Source organism: Abrus precatorius, unplaced genomic scaffold, assembly GCF_003935025.1.
Source record: "Abrus precatorius isolate BTA unplaced genomic scaffold, Abrus_2018 Scaffold6, whole genome shotgun sequence".
Lineage (NCBI taxonomy): Eukaryota > Viridiplantae > Streptophyta > Magnoliopsida > Fabales > Fabaceae > Abrus > Abrus precatorius.
In genome coordinates this window covers 12,932,132-12,944,317 of record NW_020874406.1, presented here as the reverse complement: position 1 = coordinate 12,944,317, position 12,186 = coordinate 12,932,132, and the positions used below count along the sequence as shown (strand labels likewise).

Here is a 12,186-nt window from a genome sequence, read left to right as displayed (position 1 = left end):
TACTTGTAAGAGAATTCTTGCATGCTCTCTTTCTGTGTATGCCTTCCAACTCCATCTTAGTCAGAGCCAACGGATTATTTTTATTATAGTGATAATGAATGATCCCCCACCTAATGAGTAATGATTCTTGGTTTTTCTTCCAACCATGGATGATTGAAAACAAAGCAACATGTCTCACGTGCAGTGATCACTGGGATAGGACCTCGTTATGAAGATCGGTAGAACGATGAGATGACTCCGCTTTGTTCATTTTGGACTTAATTTAATATTCTTATTTTATTCAAAACAATAAGAAATAATTCTATAGATAGAAAAGAAAGATTTAAATTAAATTTATTTACCAGCTGAATATAATACATGTAACTATAAAATATTTTTTTAAAAATTTATAAAATATAAATAACAAGGTAATAAGAATTAAACTAATTAAAAAAATGTAAAATAACATTAATATATATTATTTTCATAAATTTACAAAGGATTGACATTTACAAAATATAATATCAAAATACTTTAGGACTCATTTATAACATTTATAATATATAAAATATAACAAATTTTTAATGAACAATTTATCACCCCAAGACTGAAATGATACTAGTCGTCCTAATGCTATCTTTTTATTTCTGCAAAATCCTCAAAATCAAGGTCATCATCTGACTCGAGATAAACCAGTAATTCGCTCAAAAATCCATCAAGTTAGTCTTCCAAGATGGTCATGATTATGATATGTGAACAGGTAAGTCACAACTACTGGAGTTCTAATTGTGCCTTGGTAGAGGTACATACACATGGTATGATAGATTCTATTATTTACAGAGAAATCAAAAGGTATATTATAAGATAATTTCATTTCTAGCATAATAATGTTACAAGATATAATATCAACATGTAAGGCCAACTTAAAATAGAAAAATCTATGGTACTCGTTAAATACAAAATTTAACCTACACTATACAAAACTATCTATAAGTCTAATACTCTCTTTGGGTGCTATCGTCCTGGTTTCCTGAAAGGTTATGTAAGGTTGAGTCTCTATTTTCGTTACCAAGCATATATTCATAGTCACGTCAACAATACTGTAACATCCTCGTTTTTGCTAAACGATTAATTTATTAATATAGTTCTAAGTTAATATATAGTACTTGATTTTTTGAAAAAAAAAAAATTGGGATAGAATTAGCATGAGATGCTTTAGACAAAATTGTTAGGTATATTTTTAAGAAATTTTTGGTAATTTTTAAGTTTCAAAAAGTATCAATTTGTATTGGTTAAAATTGTTGTATAATGCTAAAAATAACATTTTATTTTAAAAAAATAACAATAATAATAATAAAAATTATAAAAAATTTATATTTTATTTATAAATATTATTTGGAATATAAAAATAATTTTTTTGTAATTAATGAGCATTTTTGGATTTTCTAGTTAATTTTATGTAAATTAGTTATATGCTCAAGCAGAAATTGTATGTAAAAATTTTGGACACTAACTAAAAGATCAATAGTGTCAAAAATTATTTTATAATTATGTTTAATATATTTCATGATTATTTTTAAATTTTGGGATTTTTATCTAATTATTTCAATTAATTATTAAAAAATTAGTGAAAATTCTAATATTATATTATTATTTTTACTATTTAAGATAAGATCAATTCATCAATTCATCCAATTCACTCTTGGCTGCCGTAAGTGCTCTTCTTCTCCTTCCAAAAGCTTTGAAACTTCTTTGGCTCTAATCTTTTGATTTTTCAAGTAAGTTCATTAAATTTTTTTAATATTCCATCTATTTTCATCATTTTGAACACTTTTAACCGATTAATTTTTTTATTTTCTTCCTCTTTTGGGTGCTGGAACAGTGGCATGAGGGTGAAATTTTATCCAAAAATTTTGTTTCTAAATTATGTTTTAATTAGCTTAATCTTTCTATATTTTATAATAAATAATTTTGGTGCTTTTTGTTTTGTTAAAAATACATTTGGAGGTTTAAAACCCTTGGTCTAGAGGTGCTGTCCCAAGAGTGTTATGAAGGGAAAATAATTATTTTTAATCACCTTTAGGCTTATAGTATTCCATTTACATCATAGAAAACAATTGTAAGACCCGTAAGCCATTTTTGCGAAGATTAGAAAATGATAGTTTCAACTCACTAGTAGTGGGTTGGGTGATTAATGCCTCTTAACATTGATCATGATTATGTGTGATTATTTGGTTAGGATCGTGGTTTGAGAAGTGGTGGAAAGAAGTCGTTGGTGAGAAAAAAATCGATATACACTTCAAGGTAAGGGGGGACATATCTATTTTCACGGGTATAGTAGAAAAATGTTGAGAAATGGGTGTTTTATTCTTTGCTATGTATATATGAATTATTTGAAGGAATTTATAATTATTTCCATACTTAGTGTACAATTGTTTGATATTCCTTTTTGAAATTGATTTTATGTGTGATGATGTTTCTATGATAATTGTTTGTTGAATTCAGTATAAATAATTGATTACCTAAAATACTTGAGGAATGAACTATCATTCATGTGGAGTGAGCATATAGAAGGTCTGTTGAAAGTTGAAAAGAATTGGAGAATTGCAAAATAAAGATATTAAAAAAAAACAAATCTTCTTTAATTTCAAGTGGTTTGATCAAAATTTATTTAATAGTTTTTATATATTTAAAATATACCTATATACATATTTAAATAATTTAAAGGATTTTAATTCATTTTAAAGAATTGTTTTAAATGGGTATTTTGAAATGTGGTGATAATTGGAAAAAGGTATTTGAGAGCCATTGAAATGAAAGAAAAGTTGTGAAATGTGGTGGTAGTGAGGTTCTGTTTAAAATTTGAAGTGTATTGGAATTTTCTGGCTGTTTTGCAGAGAGAAGAAAATTTAGAAATATCTGAATTATAGAGGAAACTCTGCCGGATTGTCGGTAAAATTTTGAAATATATGTTGTTGATTAAAAAGAAATGTTTAATACCTAATTAAAAGACTGAAATTAGGTTCATGCATCATAAGCATGTAATGATGATGGTGTTGGATGGGAAGTATACGAAATCTAAGGGAGACTCCAGGTTAGTCTTGGAGATAGTTGGGTGTGATTGAGCCGGGCAAAGGCCAGGGCTCGCAACCCTGTGCTGTCGGTTCTCACTGCAAAACTGGACTATCCTGACAGAACCCGATGGATTATCAGAATCAGTTGAGCTATATCTTTGAAACTATCTAATGAGATGGTTATGACCAAGAATGATTGGTGACAGTGAATTCCTGATCTTTCCCAGAAGGAAAGAAAGAGAAAAAAGAAAAAGAAAATGGTTTGGGCCCACATGCATGTGTCAGTATAGCAATTAACTAGGTGATGCACAGAATCATACATGGCATGTACGTTGTGTGTTGAGTTGTTGCTAATTGCTATAATGATTGCAAATATCTTGACTTGTTTTCTACTGTACTTTGGTTGAAATGGGTTTGTCTCACCCTTTTAGCATATATTTGTGTTGTATGTGAATATGTTTAGTAGGTGAGGATACAAATGGCCTGACCACCATACCAGTTCAGCGTCACAGTCAGATATGATCCTGAAAGAAGATGGGCGCACAATTGGGAACGACAACAGTCCACCCATACTGGCACTATTACCTTTTTGTTAGATAGAAATGGAACAGGCCCACGGGCATACCCCATCCCCATCAGGGTACCCATGAGACTCACTTTTTCATTTACTCCTAGAGTACTGTTAACTTTTGGAGGAAATGGTATTTTTGATAATCATGGGTCTAGGGGAAAAGCCTGTGAGGTCATTTTTGTTGTTGTTGTCTCTGATATCGTGACCCCACTTTATTTTGTATGTAAATCAACTATGTGTATATGTTTATATGACTGGATGACTGTATATTTTGACAGATGATTGCTATATACATATTTGGATAACTGATGCAGATGGTGTATTTAGTTTCTATTAATGTGAACAAATGTAAACTCATACATGTGGCTTTCTTACTGCTTGGATTATTTTAATATTATATTTATATTGATGGCATAATAAGTAGTAAGGGTTTCACAAATACAAACTAAACCAAATACAACAAACTATCATGCCACAAGATTACATGCAAATAAAAGCAACACTCATCAATTATTCAACTTATTACATTTCTTCTCTATTAACATTCGGAGTTCTCACTTTACACTTTCATTACCCCTAGGATCCCTTGAGGTCTTCCTTAGTATAAATAGTTGCTAGATAGCTGCAGCTACACGGATATAATGTGTGTCGACCCAGTCCCTTTTAGCAAAAGCGTGGTTAAGAGTTTAAGTCAGGAAATAAGTGTGAGGCCTGTAGACCCTCATTTATTATGCGTAATTCAAGAAGAGTATCCACCACTCTAATATTTCTAAGATTTCTTAATCGCTTCCATCTTCCACACCCTTTGAACTATTTATACTTGTCCTTATCATGTTCCTTCCTCATTTTACTTCTCTTTCCATATTTTGCATTTCATTTCTACATTTCTCATTATACATTTACTTTTCTTATTAGTCATTATGACCTAAATTCATTATTTACTATAACCTAAACTCATTGTCTATATACTATCATATTATTCATGCTTTTATCTCCGTGTTTTGCTCTAATTCATTATCACATCATACATCATTCAATCATTTTCAAAGGTTGGTCACCCCAAGACTCAGTCCATAATATACATGCATATACATAAAAACAAGGATCATACATGTCATCAATACCACAAAACATACTTCAAACATAACAAAAACATGTTCTCATCCATCATATACTCAAAATCATGCATTTTATCACAACATTTTCATGAACATAAAAGTACAACTTTCTTAGTAACAAGATAAAACTCTCATTACCTTGAAATAGAAGTTTAGTAAAGGGTTTGTGAGAGATCTTGCTTAAAACGTCGGGTTCTTCCTAAATATCATAAGAGATCCTATTTAGAAGAGAAAAAACAAGAGAATAACCAAAGGAATGAAGAACCAAGCTTCAAGAACATACTAAGGAGGAAGAAAAGTGAACTCCCAAGCTTAAATCAAGAAAAGATTTGAACTTTTCAAGGATTTTCTGAGAAAATGATAAGAGAGGTCAGAGGAAATGAAGAATGGTCATAACTTAGATTATAATCTAAGTTTCTCAACTTGGAAATCTTTAAATACCCCTCAACTCGCGACATTCTCGCTATAACGAGACCTTCTCTCGCTGCAACAAAAAAATTAAATATTTTTTCTCCTTTATTATCTGTCATTCTAGCTACAACAAAAGCTCCTTACTATAGCGAGAGCATTTTTGCTACAACGAGAGAGCATCAGAGAGCCTGATTCTAAACGCTCATTTCTCTCGCTACAACGAGATACATCTTGCTATAGTAAAAAATCTTATAACTCACACACTTAAAACTCTCTTAATTTCAAACATCATGTATTAACAATGCACACAAAATACAAAGCTAATAAATAACAAAACAGGAGTCTTACACTTAACCCTTAATCTTTGATCCCACATGGCTCATCCAAATCATCCAAAAAACAATCCTACTTAGAATAGAAGCTCGTATTTTGACCCCAAAAATAAAACAACACATTTATATCACATAGAAAAGAAAAAGAAAAGAAAAAAAAACATTTCATGCTTTTGAATATTATTCTTGAACATCGACCGATGATGAGTAAATTATTAACTAACAAATATTTATGCGTTCACAAATTAGTTTAGAGTTTTGTAGTCTTGGACTTTTTAGGATTAAGTTACCTAAAAGTAATAAATTTTTATTGAAAAAGTTCATTGTATTAAAATTGTATGATAAATACTTTTAAAAAAATAAATATAACTATTATTAAGTAATTAACTCAACTCAAAATGCTCAAATTTACATTTTTTTAAAAATAATTAAGTTTAGTCATAAATTGAATTTTCTAAAATAACTAAATTATAAATGATACATCTGGTAACCATAAACCAAAATTAATCTATACATATTTCGTTCTTGGGTCCATTTCTCCCTTTGCTAATTTTTTTATGGGCCTGTATCACAAAAAAAGGCACACTAATCTACTTAGAAGTGTCAAGATCACATTTTTATATATTAGTTAAAATTTATTAAAAAATCATAAAATTATAAAAAGATATTAAATTAAAAGTAAAATATTAAATTATAAATAAAATTCACGTAAATTTATATTTTTTTTTAAATAATTGTTAACTAAGGATACGTTAAATAGAAATGTTGTTGCTAGCATTTCCCGGCGTGAAATTTCAAATATACGAATGATAAAGCCATATATCTTCGAAGACTAGTTTCCATTAATTAAAATGCGAAAGTACACAAAAAAATATATAAAATTTAGCCTTGAGTAACTACATCTTAAATAGGTAAAATATTTGGACTTAACACTTTCTACCCAGAAACCATTTGCCATCCCTTACAGAACTAATGCAAATAAGAATACCCTTCTTTTGATACTACCATTTATTGCTCGTTGTACATGGTGGCATCAGTGACCGTTGGCGATACCACCGTTGGCGATACCACCGTTGACGGAGGAAGTCAAACCATTTTCTTTAGTTTTCTCTACATAGAATCTCCTATACATGGAGTCAACTTCGGTGAGATAGAATGTGCCTGCAGATAAAAGGCTACTGTCCTTGCTAGTCACAAACTCCTTGGCACCATACCTATGTTCCATTAGCTTCAGAGTTTCAACAAACTCTTCCGGAGGAAACTGCATTCAAAAGAATATTGTAGCTCAACACCTGATTCTGTTTCCAGGATCTTAACAAACATTTACTTTCTTTTTCCTATTTGCCCAGAATAAATGTAGGAATCATAAATTAAAATCAGCAAAGCAAGGAACAAATTTTCAAAATTAAAATATTGATAATGAGATCAAATTAAATAATATTAAATGAGAGTAAAATTGGCACGTAATTTAAAAAAAAATCAAGAGAATCAATACTACTTTCATAAATTTGTGTAAATTAGATAAAAATGCCCTAAAAATGGACTTAAGAGAGTAGTTTTTTTTTTCCTTCCATTCATGTGTGTGTGTGTGTATATATATATATATATATGCCCACCTTGATACTTGTCAGTCAGTCAAATATTTGTTAAAACATATGCATTCTTATGTTTTAAGAATAGCTTTGTTCAATTTAATATTAAACCTGAAAAGAACATGCGCAATACTTCCATATTGAACAAGACGTTTACAGTTATAAATCAATACCTCGCGTCTTGACTTCAACTTTCCATCAACATTCATCACTTCAGCAATGTTGGCCAAGCTAAATGGAGGTTGACTATCACGTAATTGCAAAGAAAACATTGTGGCAGTTAAGCCACTTCCATATGAGAATAATATCACCCTCTTATCAACCTGAAAATTGTAAAATGAATTTATTAGACAACACAAAATGTTGTTGTGGGGAAATGTCATGATAGTGGTCAGAACATTCACCAATGTGCTATGTTTGTTGTGAAGAAGGGATGCAAATGCTGCGTAGAGAGATGCAGTGTACATGTTGCCAACTTGCTTCGGTATCAAAGTCGTTGGTTGTACCTTGGCATCATACAGAGGCTTTGCAACTTGCTGGGATGCCTACAAATCAATTATATTGCACATCATAAGCAAACATTCTACCGAATTCTATAAATATGAATTTACACCACATTATCCAACCCCAAAATAAAAAGGAAAAGTAATCAGTATCTAAAAGAAACAGGAGGTTATATTAGGGAAAGGCTTTCAGACCTTTTCAAGATCCCGGCTTTGATAGCTCTCATCACCAGATAAAGTTGCAAAAGGTTCCAGCTTTTCTTTGGCAACATCATCCACAGAGCTGCAATCATAATCAAATTTAAAACACCCAAGCATTAACTGAATAAAAATTAAACAAGTTTTACAGATGATGGAGAAATGAAGAGGACCTGGGATTCCTCAAGAAGTCATTGAAAAACAATCGAGCAAAACTTTTCTGTACAAGCTGCAGAAAGTAGGAAGTATTAAAAGAAATACACAAGCAGACATACTAAAGAAATACAACTATAGATACATCAATGAGATACAGAAGTATAGAACATGATACAGGAAGCATTATTATGTGTTATAAGGAGTTAGAATATTACATGCTAAATACTTTAAAAAGTCTAAACTACCTTGTTATAAGGAGAGTGAAATACAAAGTATTCAGCATCAGAAAGAGAAAATGCTTTTCCCTCAAGTTTCTCATATCTGCAAAAGTAAATATAGTTAAGCACTTCGTTGGTTATTTATTTTTAATGTTTCCAATAGTATCATTCTGAATACAAATATTATCAGATTTATTTATTTATACAATAACTTTTCCACTGCTAAGCAGAATGCTGCACAGAAAACTCAGTTTCCCATTTGGCTCAAATTCCTTCGCTAATGCAGTTAACTCTTTAATGTAAAACAATGACGTACCTCATTTAGAATATGCAAAATACTAGCTATACACTCACTAATACACTCTTTATTGTTGGCTCAAATTTATTGAAACTCACAAAATGTTGTGGGTCTCACTTTCTATTTAATAAGACTCATTTATAATTTCATGAGTCCTAACAAATTTCAGCCAATGATAAAGAATGCCTTAAAAAATGTGTTAAAGAATGCGTTATTAGTATGTCTCAATAAAATATCTATAGCCTAACAAAGAATCTCCTTTTTCTACTTAAAATTATGCACAAGTCACATTAGCACATGTTTTAAGATTTTGAAAATGAGATTTAGCATATAAAAAAATATTTTGTCAATAGAGACCAGAGCAGGTTTCTATATTGAGCCAGCAAATGCTGAGTAAACCAATATTTTATTGATTATTTGAGTAAACTCATTTAATCAGTTGATCTTTGATCAATTCAAATTGGTCTAATTTTATTGGTCTGGTTTTCATAACCCAAGTTCTTATTATTATTTATAAAAAATATGTTCTTAAATACTAAAATTATCAGAAACTTACTTGTTGCAGAAATGTTTGTAGCAAGAATCAACAGCCATGAGGTAACAAGTTTGCGAAAGCTTTCCATCGACAACCTACAACACAAAAAATGTGGATTTATTGCAGCAGTTGACATCCTAAAATGCTATCAACGAGCTACAAGTAAAACTTAAGAGACATGAACGATCAAATGCTATCCTTCATATTATATTAAGACCAAAATAAGGTTGCAGTGACGCTTTGTCCATCACAGTATATTATCCCAAAAGAAAATTTGTTCTAAGAGAAGTGAAAAGGGATTGAAAAGCTTACTGGATATTCACTAGCAAGATTTGGCTTGTAAAAATCATAAGCATGAGACATATGACTTCCTCTCAATTTGCTTTCAAAAGAAATGGGAGCATCAGGACCAATTAGCATGGCAATTGCAGCAGCTCCTCCAGTAGGTCGAGCAGGTCCTTCAGCATACACCTGAGAATGGAAATATCTGTTACACATGCTTGAAATTAAATCACCAACCTTACAACACAATCCAGGACATGTATAGAGTTTGGAACTTGTAGAGTTGTAGTGTTCTCTAAATTGCATGTAAGATAGGAGAAATTATCTTACTGCACTGTCTGTGCAGACAACAAGTCCATAGCGTCCATCCCATGAATTGCTCTCCACCCAGTTGACACAATTGAACAAAGCAGCAGTTCCTCCATAGCAGGCATTAGTTGAATCAACACCCTCAATGTCAGTATTTCCATATTTCTGTTTGTTTCAGACAAATAAATGAATATTGTATTAGAGATATGGAAACAAATTATTTGATCAAGAAAATTATTTATAACAGAATCAACCCAATTTGATTATTAACATTATAGACATCCTATAATATATAAAACAGTATCTGGTATGGTTCTGGAATTACAATGAGAAGAGCACAGCTAGCTATAAGCCACTTTAGCCGTGTGCTCTGTTTGATACACCTAAGATTGATTAAGAAAAAATGTTCAATCCATGATTAAATAATAGAAACTAAGGTTGAATCACTTTGTAAATAGGTATTTAAATTACAATCAGATGAAGAAGACAGTCAGTCTACTTTGACACAGAGAATCATATATCCAATGTCCATGTTGCTAGACACTAGAAAGATACCTCAAAGATCTGCATCAGGAATGTCTTGATGGATTTGCTTTTGTCTATCACAGTCTCGCTGCCTACTTCAAGACGACCTATTTGTTTAGCATCAATCCCATACTTCTCGAGAAGGGAAGAAACCACTGTCAAACTGAAGAAGCAATAATTTGTCATTAAGAGATGAGACTCAGAAAAATTATTAATTATAAGGTTTAAGATAAATCTTCTGCATTGAAGTCATATTGAACATAAAAAACACAAAAACCAGCAAGCTAAGTGTAGAATAAGTTGAAAAATTACGTCAAGAGTGTCACACGAAACAGAAAAATCAATAAAGCTACATCAAGGCTAAAAGATACGTTAAAAGATTTATTTTAATATAAAAGTGACAACATTTGTTCAACATATAGCAAAAAACTGATGACCATAACATGTTTTAAATGGTCCTCACGACATCAAGATAATTCAGATTATTCCATGCATCTTGAAAATTTTGGCAGAGCTGAATCTTCATAATGGGCAGTGTTTACTGAATGACCAATTTAAACTTTCCCTAACGAGGGTCCATCAAACCATTATGTAAAGCTGTAAAACTTACTTTAGCATTTACAAAATATTATGGATTATGACATCCTAGTCAATAACGACAAGGATAACCCGGAAGCAGGAATACTAGCTACATGCAACTACGACTCCAAACACACGACCACCAGATACAAAAGCAGAGACTATCAAAACCAAAGTAGAAACCTCATTGAGATGACATCTTCTAATTCAGTACAGAATGACATGCAATCTTGTCCAAGTCCAATGGTATATTTCCCTTTACTAACACCATCGTGAGCCTCCAATGCTTCCTGCACGTGATTAGGTGAAGAAAATGAAGACCTTACTTAAAAAGTGAAACAGATTAAAGCAACTTCAATTTTTATCTCTCTGAGAGATAATAAAAACAGAACAATGGATGCATTGAGAGTAAAAATAAAATAAATCAATAATTTGGTTAGTGCTCTCCCTTGCCTCCTCCTCTAGTCACACCAAAATAAGGAACACTTGTTCTTGTTACTTTTGATAATTGGCTGGCTCCTTTCACATGATAACTTATCTAAACAAAAGGTGAGAATGCAAAATAGATCACAAGCCTTACAGCATCACTTTCAAGTTTCCACCAAAATTGATTGCATAGTTAGAAAAATAAATTTTTTTACACCTAAGAAACAGTTATCCAACATCAGTACATGAACTTCTTAAAACTTAGAAGGTATCCCAGTCCTAAAATCTATGTACCCAACTGACACACTTATTACCTAGTCAGATAAATTTATTGTTCCGGAGTCTTTAACTATATAAAAGAAAACAAATTCCAGTGAACTCTTTCAAGTACAAAACTCAGATTATGTGATTATTTTGTCCAAAGCAAACTAGCTAACAGCAAAATTACCGTCACTGAATTTCCATTCCTAGGATTATGAAAAGTGAAAAGGTTAAACAGAAGACTCAAAAGAACAGAAAAAGAAAAACAGGAAGAGAAAATGAAAGTTGTAGTGACCTGCTGAACGCATGCAGGAGGGAAGTAGATGTCCATGGCCAGTATTCCCACATTCTTTGCCATTTCTGTTCAGTGGCTCCAAATCAAAACAAGGAAGACAAAGCCTCTCTTTGCTAGAATAGAAGAGAAGAGACAGAGAGACAGAGAGAAAGAGAGAGTAGAGAGAAGGGTCACATGGAAATGTTGGGGAATTGATGTGTGTATATATAGAAAGAAAAATAAATAGAAATAGGAAGCAGCCACCAACCCCAAAGGTTGTGGTGGAGTGTAGAAGGCAGGTCCCAAGTGCTTGCTCTTTCATCCCTAAATCAAAAACAACGCAGACTTCGTGAGCACCCGCGCCTCCAACAAACACAACACATACCAAGCGCCCTTTTTAAACTTTAACCTTCGCTTTTCCCATTATTTACCACCGCTATGTCAATCTCTAATTATACCTGAAAATTTATTTGTGATTTGTTTATTCAAATTATAGAATTTAACATATTAATTTTCTAGTTTTTTTATTTCATGTCATAAATATG

At 31.6% G+C, this 12,186-nt stretch overlaps 1 protein-coding gene across 2 annotated transcripts; it reads right to left on the bottom strand.

Moving 5' to 3' along the window:
- Positions 1–6,312: 6,312 nt before the first annotated feature.
- LOC113868622 (hydroxymethylglutaryl-CoA synthase-like) lies at positions 6,313–11,996 on the bottom strand. 2 transcript variants are annotated; one of them, XM_027504374.1, is made up of 13 exons: positions 11,910–11,996; positions 11,663–11,775; positions 10,864–10,970; positions 10,132–10,264; positions 9,598–9,741; positions 9,298–9,456; positions 9,007–9,080; positions 8,180–8,255; positions 7,952–8,007; positions 7,776–7,863; positions 7,482–7,622; positions 7,251–7,400; positions 6,313–6,746 (listed from the first exon to the last, which is right to left on the bottom strand). In XM_027504374.1, the coding sequence occupies exons 2-13, from the start codon at positions 11,723–11,725 to the stop codon at positions 6,519–6,521; spliced, it is 1,419 nt and encodes a 472-aa protein (XP_027360175.1). In that variant the 5' UTR covers positions 11,726–11,775; positions 11,910–11,996; the 3' UTR covers positions 6,313–6,518. The 2 variants fall into 2 exon arrangements, with proteins under 2 accessions (XP_027360175.1, XP_027360174.1); XM_027504373.1 differs by having other exon boundaries at positions 11,663–11,727; positions 11,910–11,969.
- Positions 11,997–12,186: the final 190 nt, after the last annotated feature.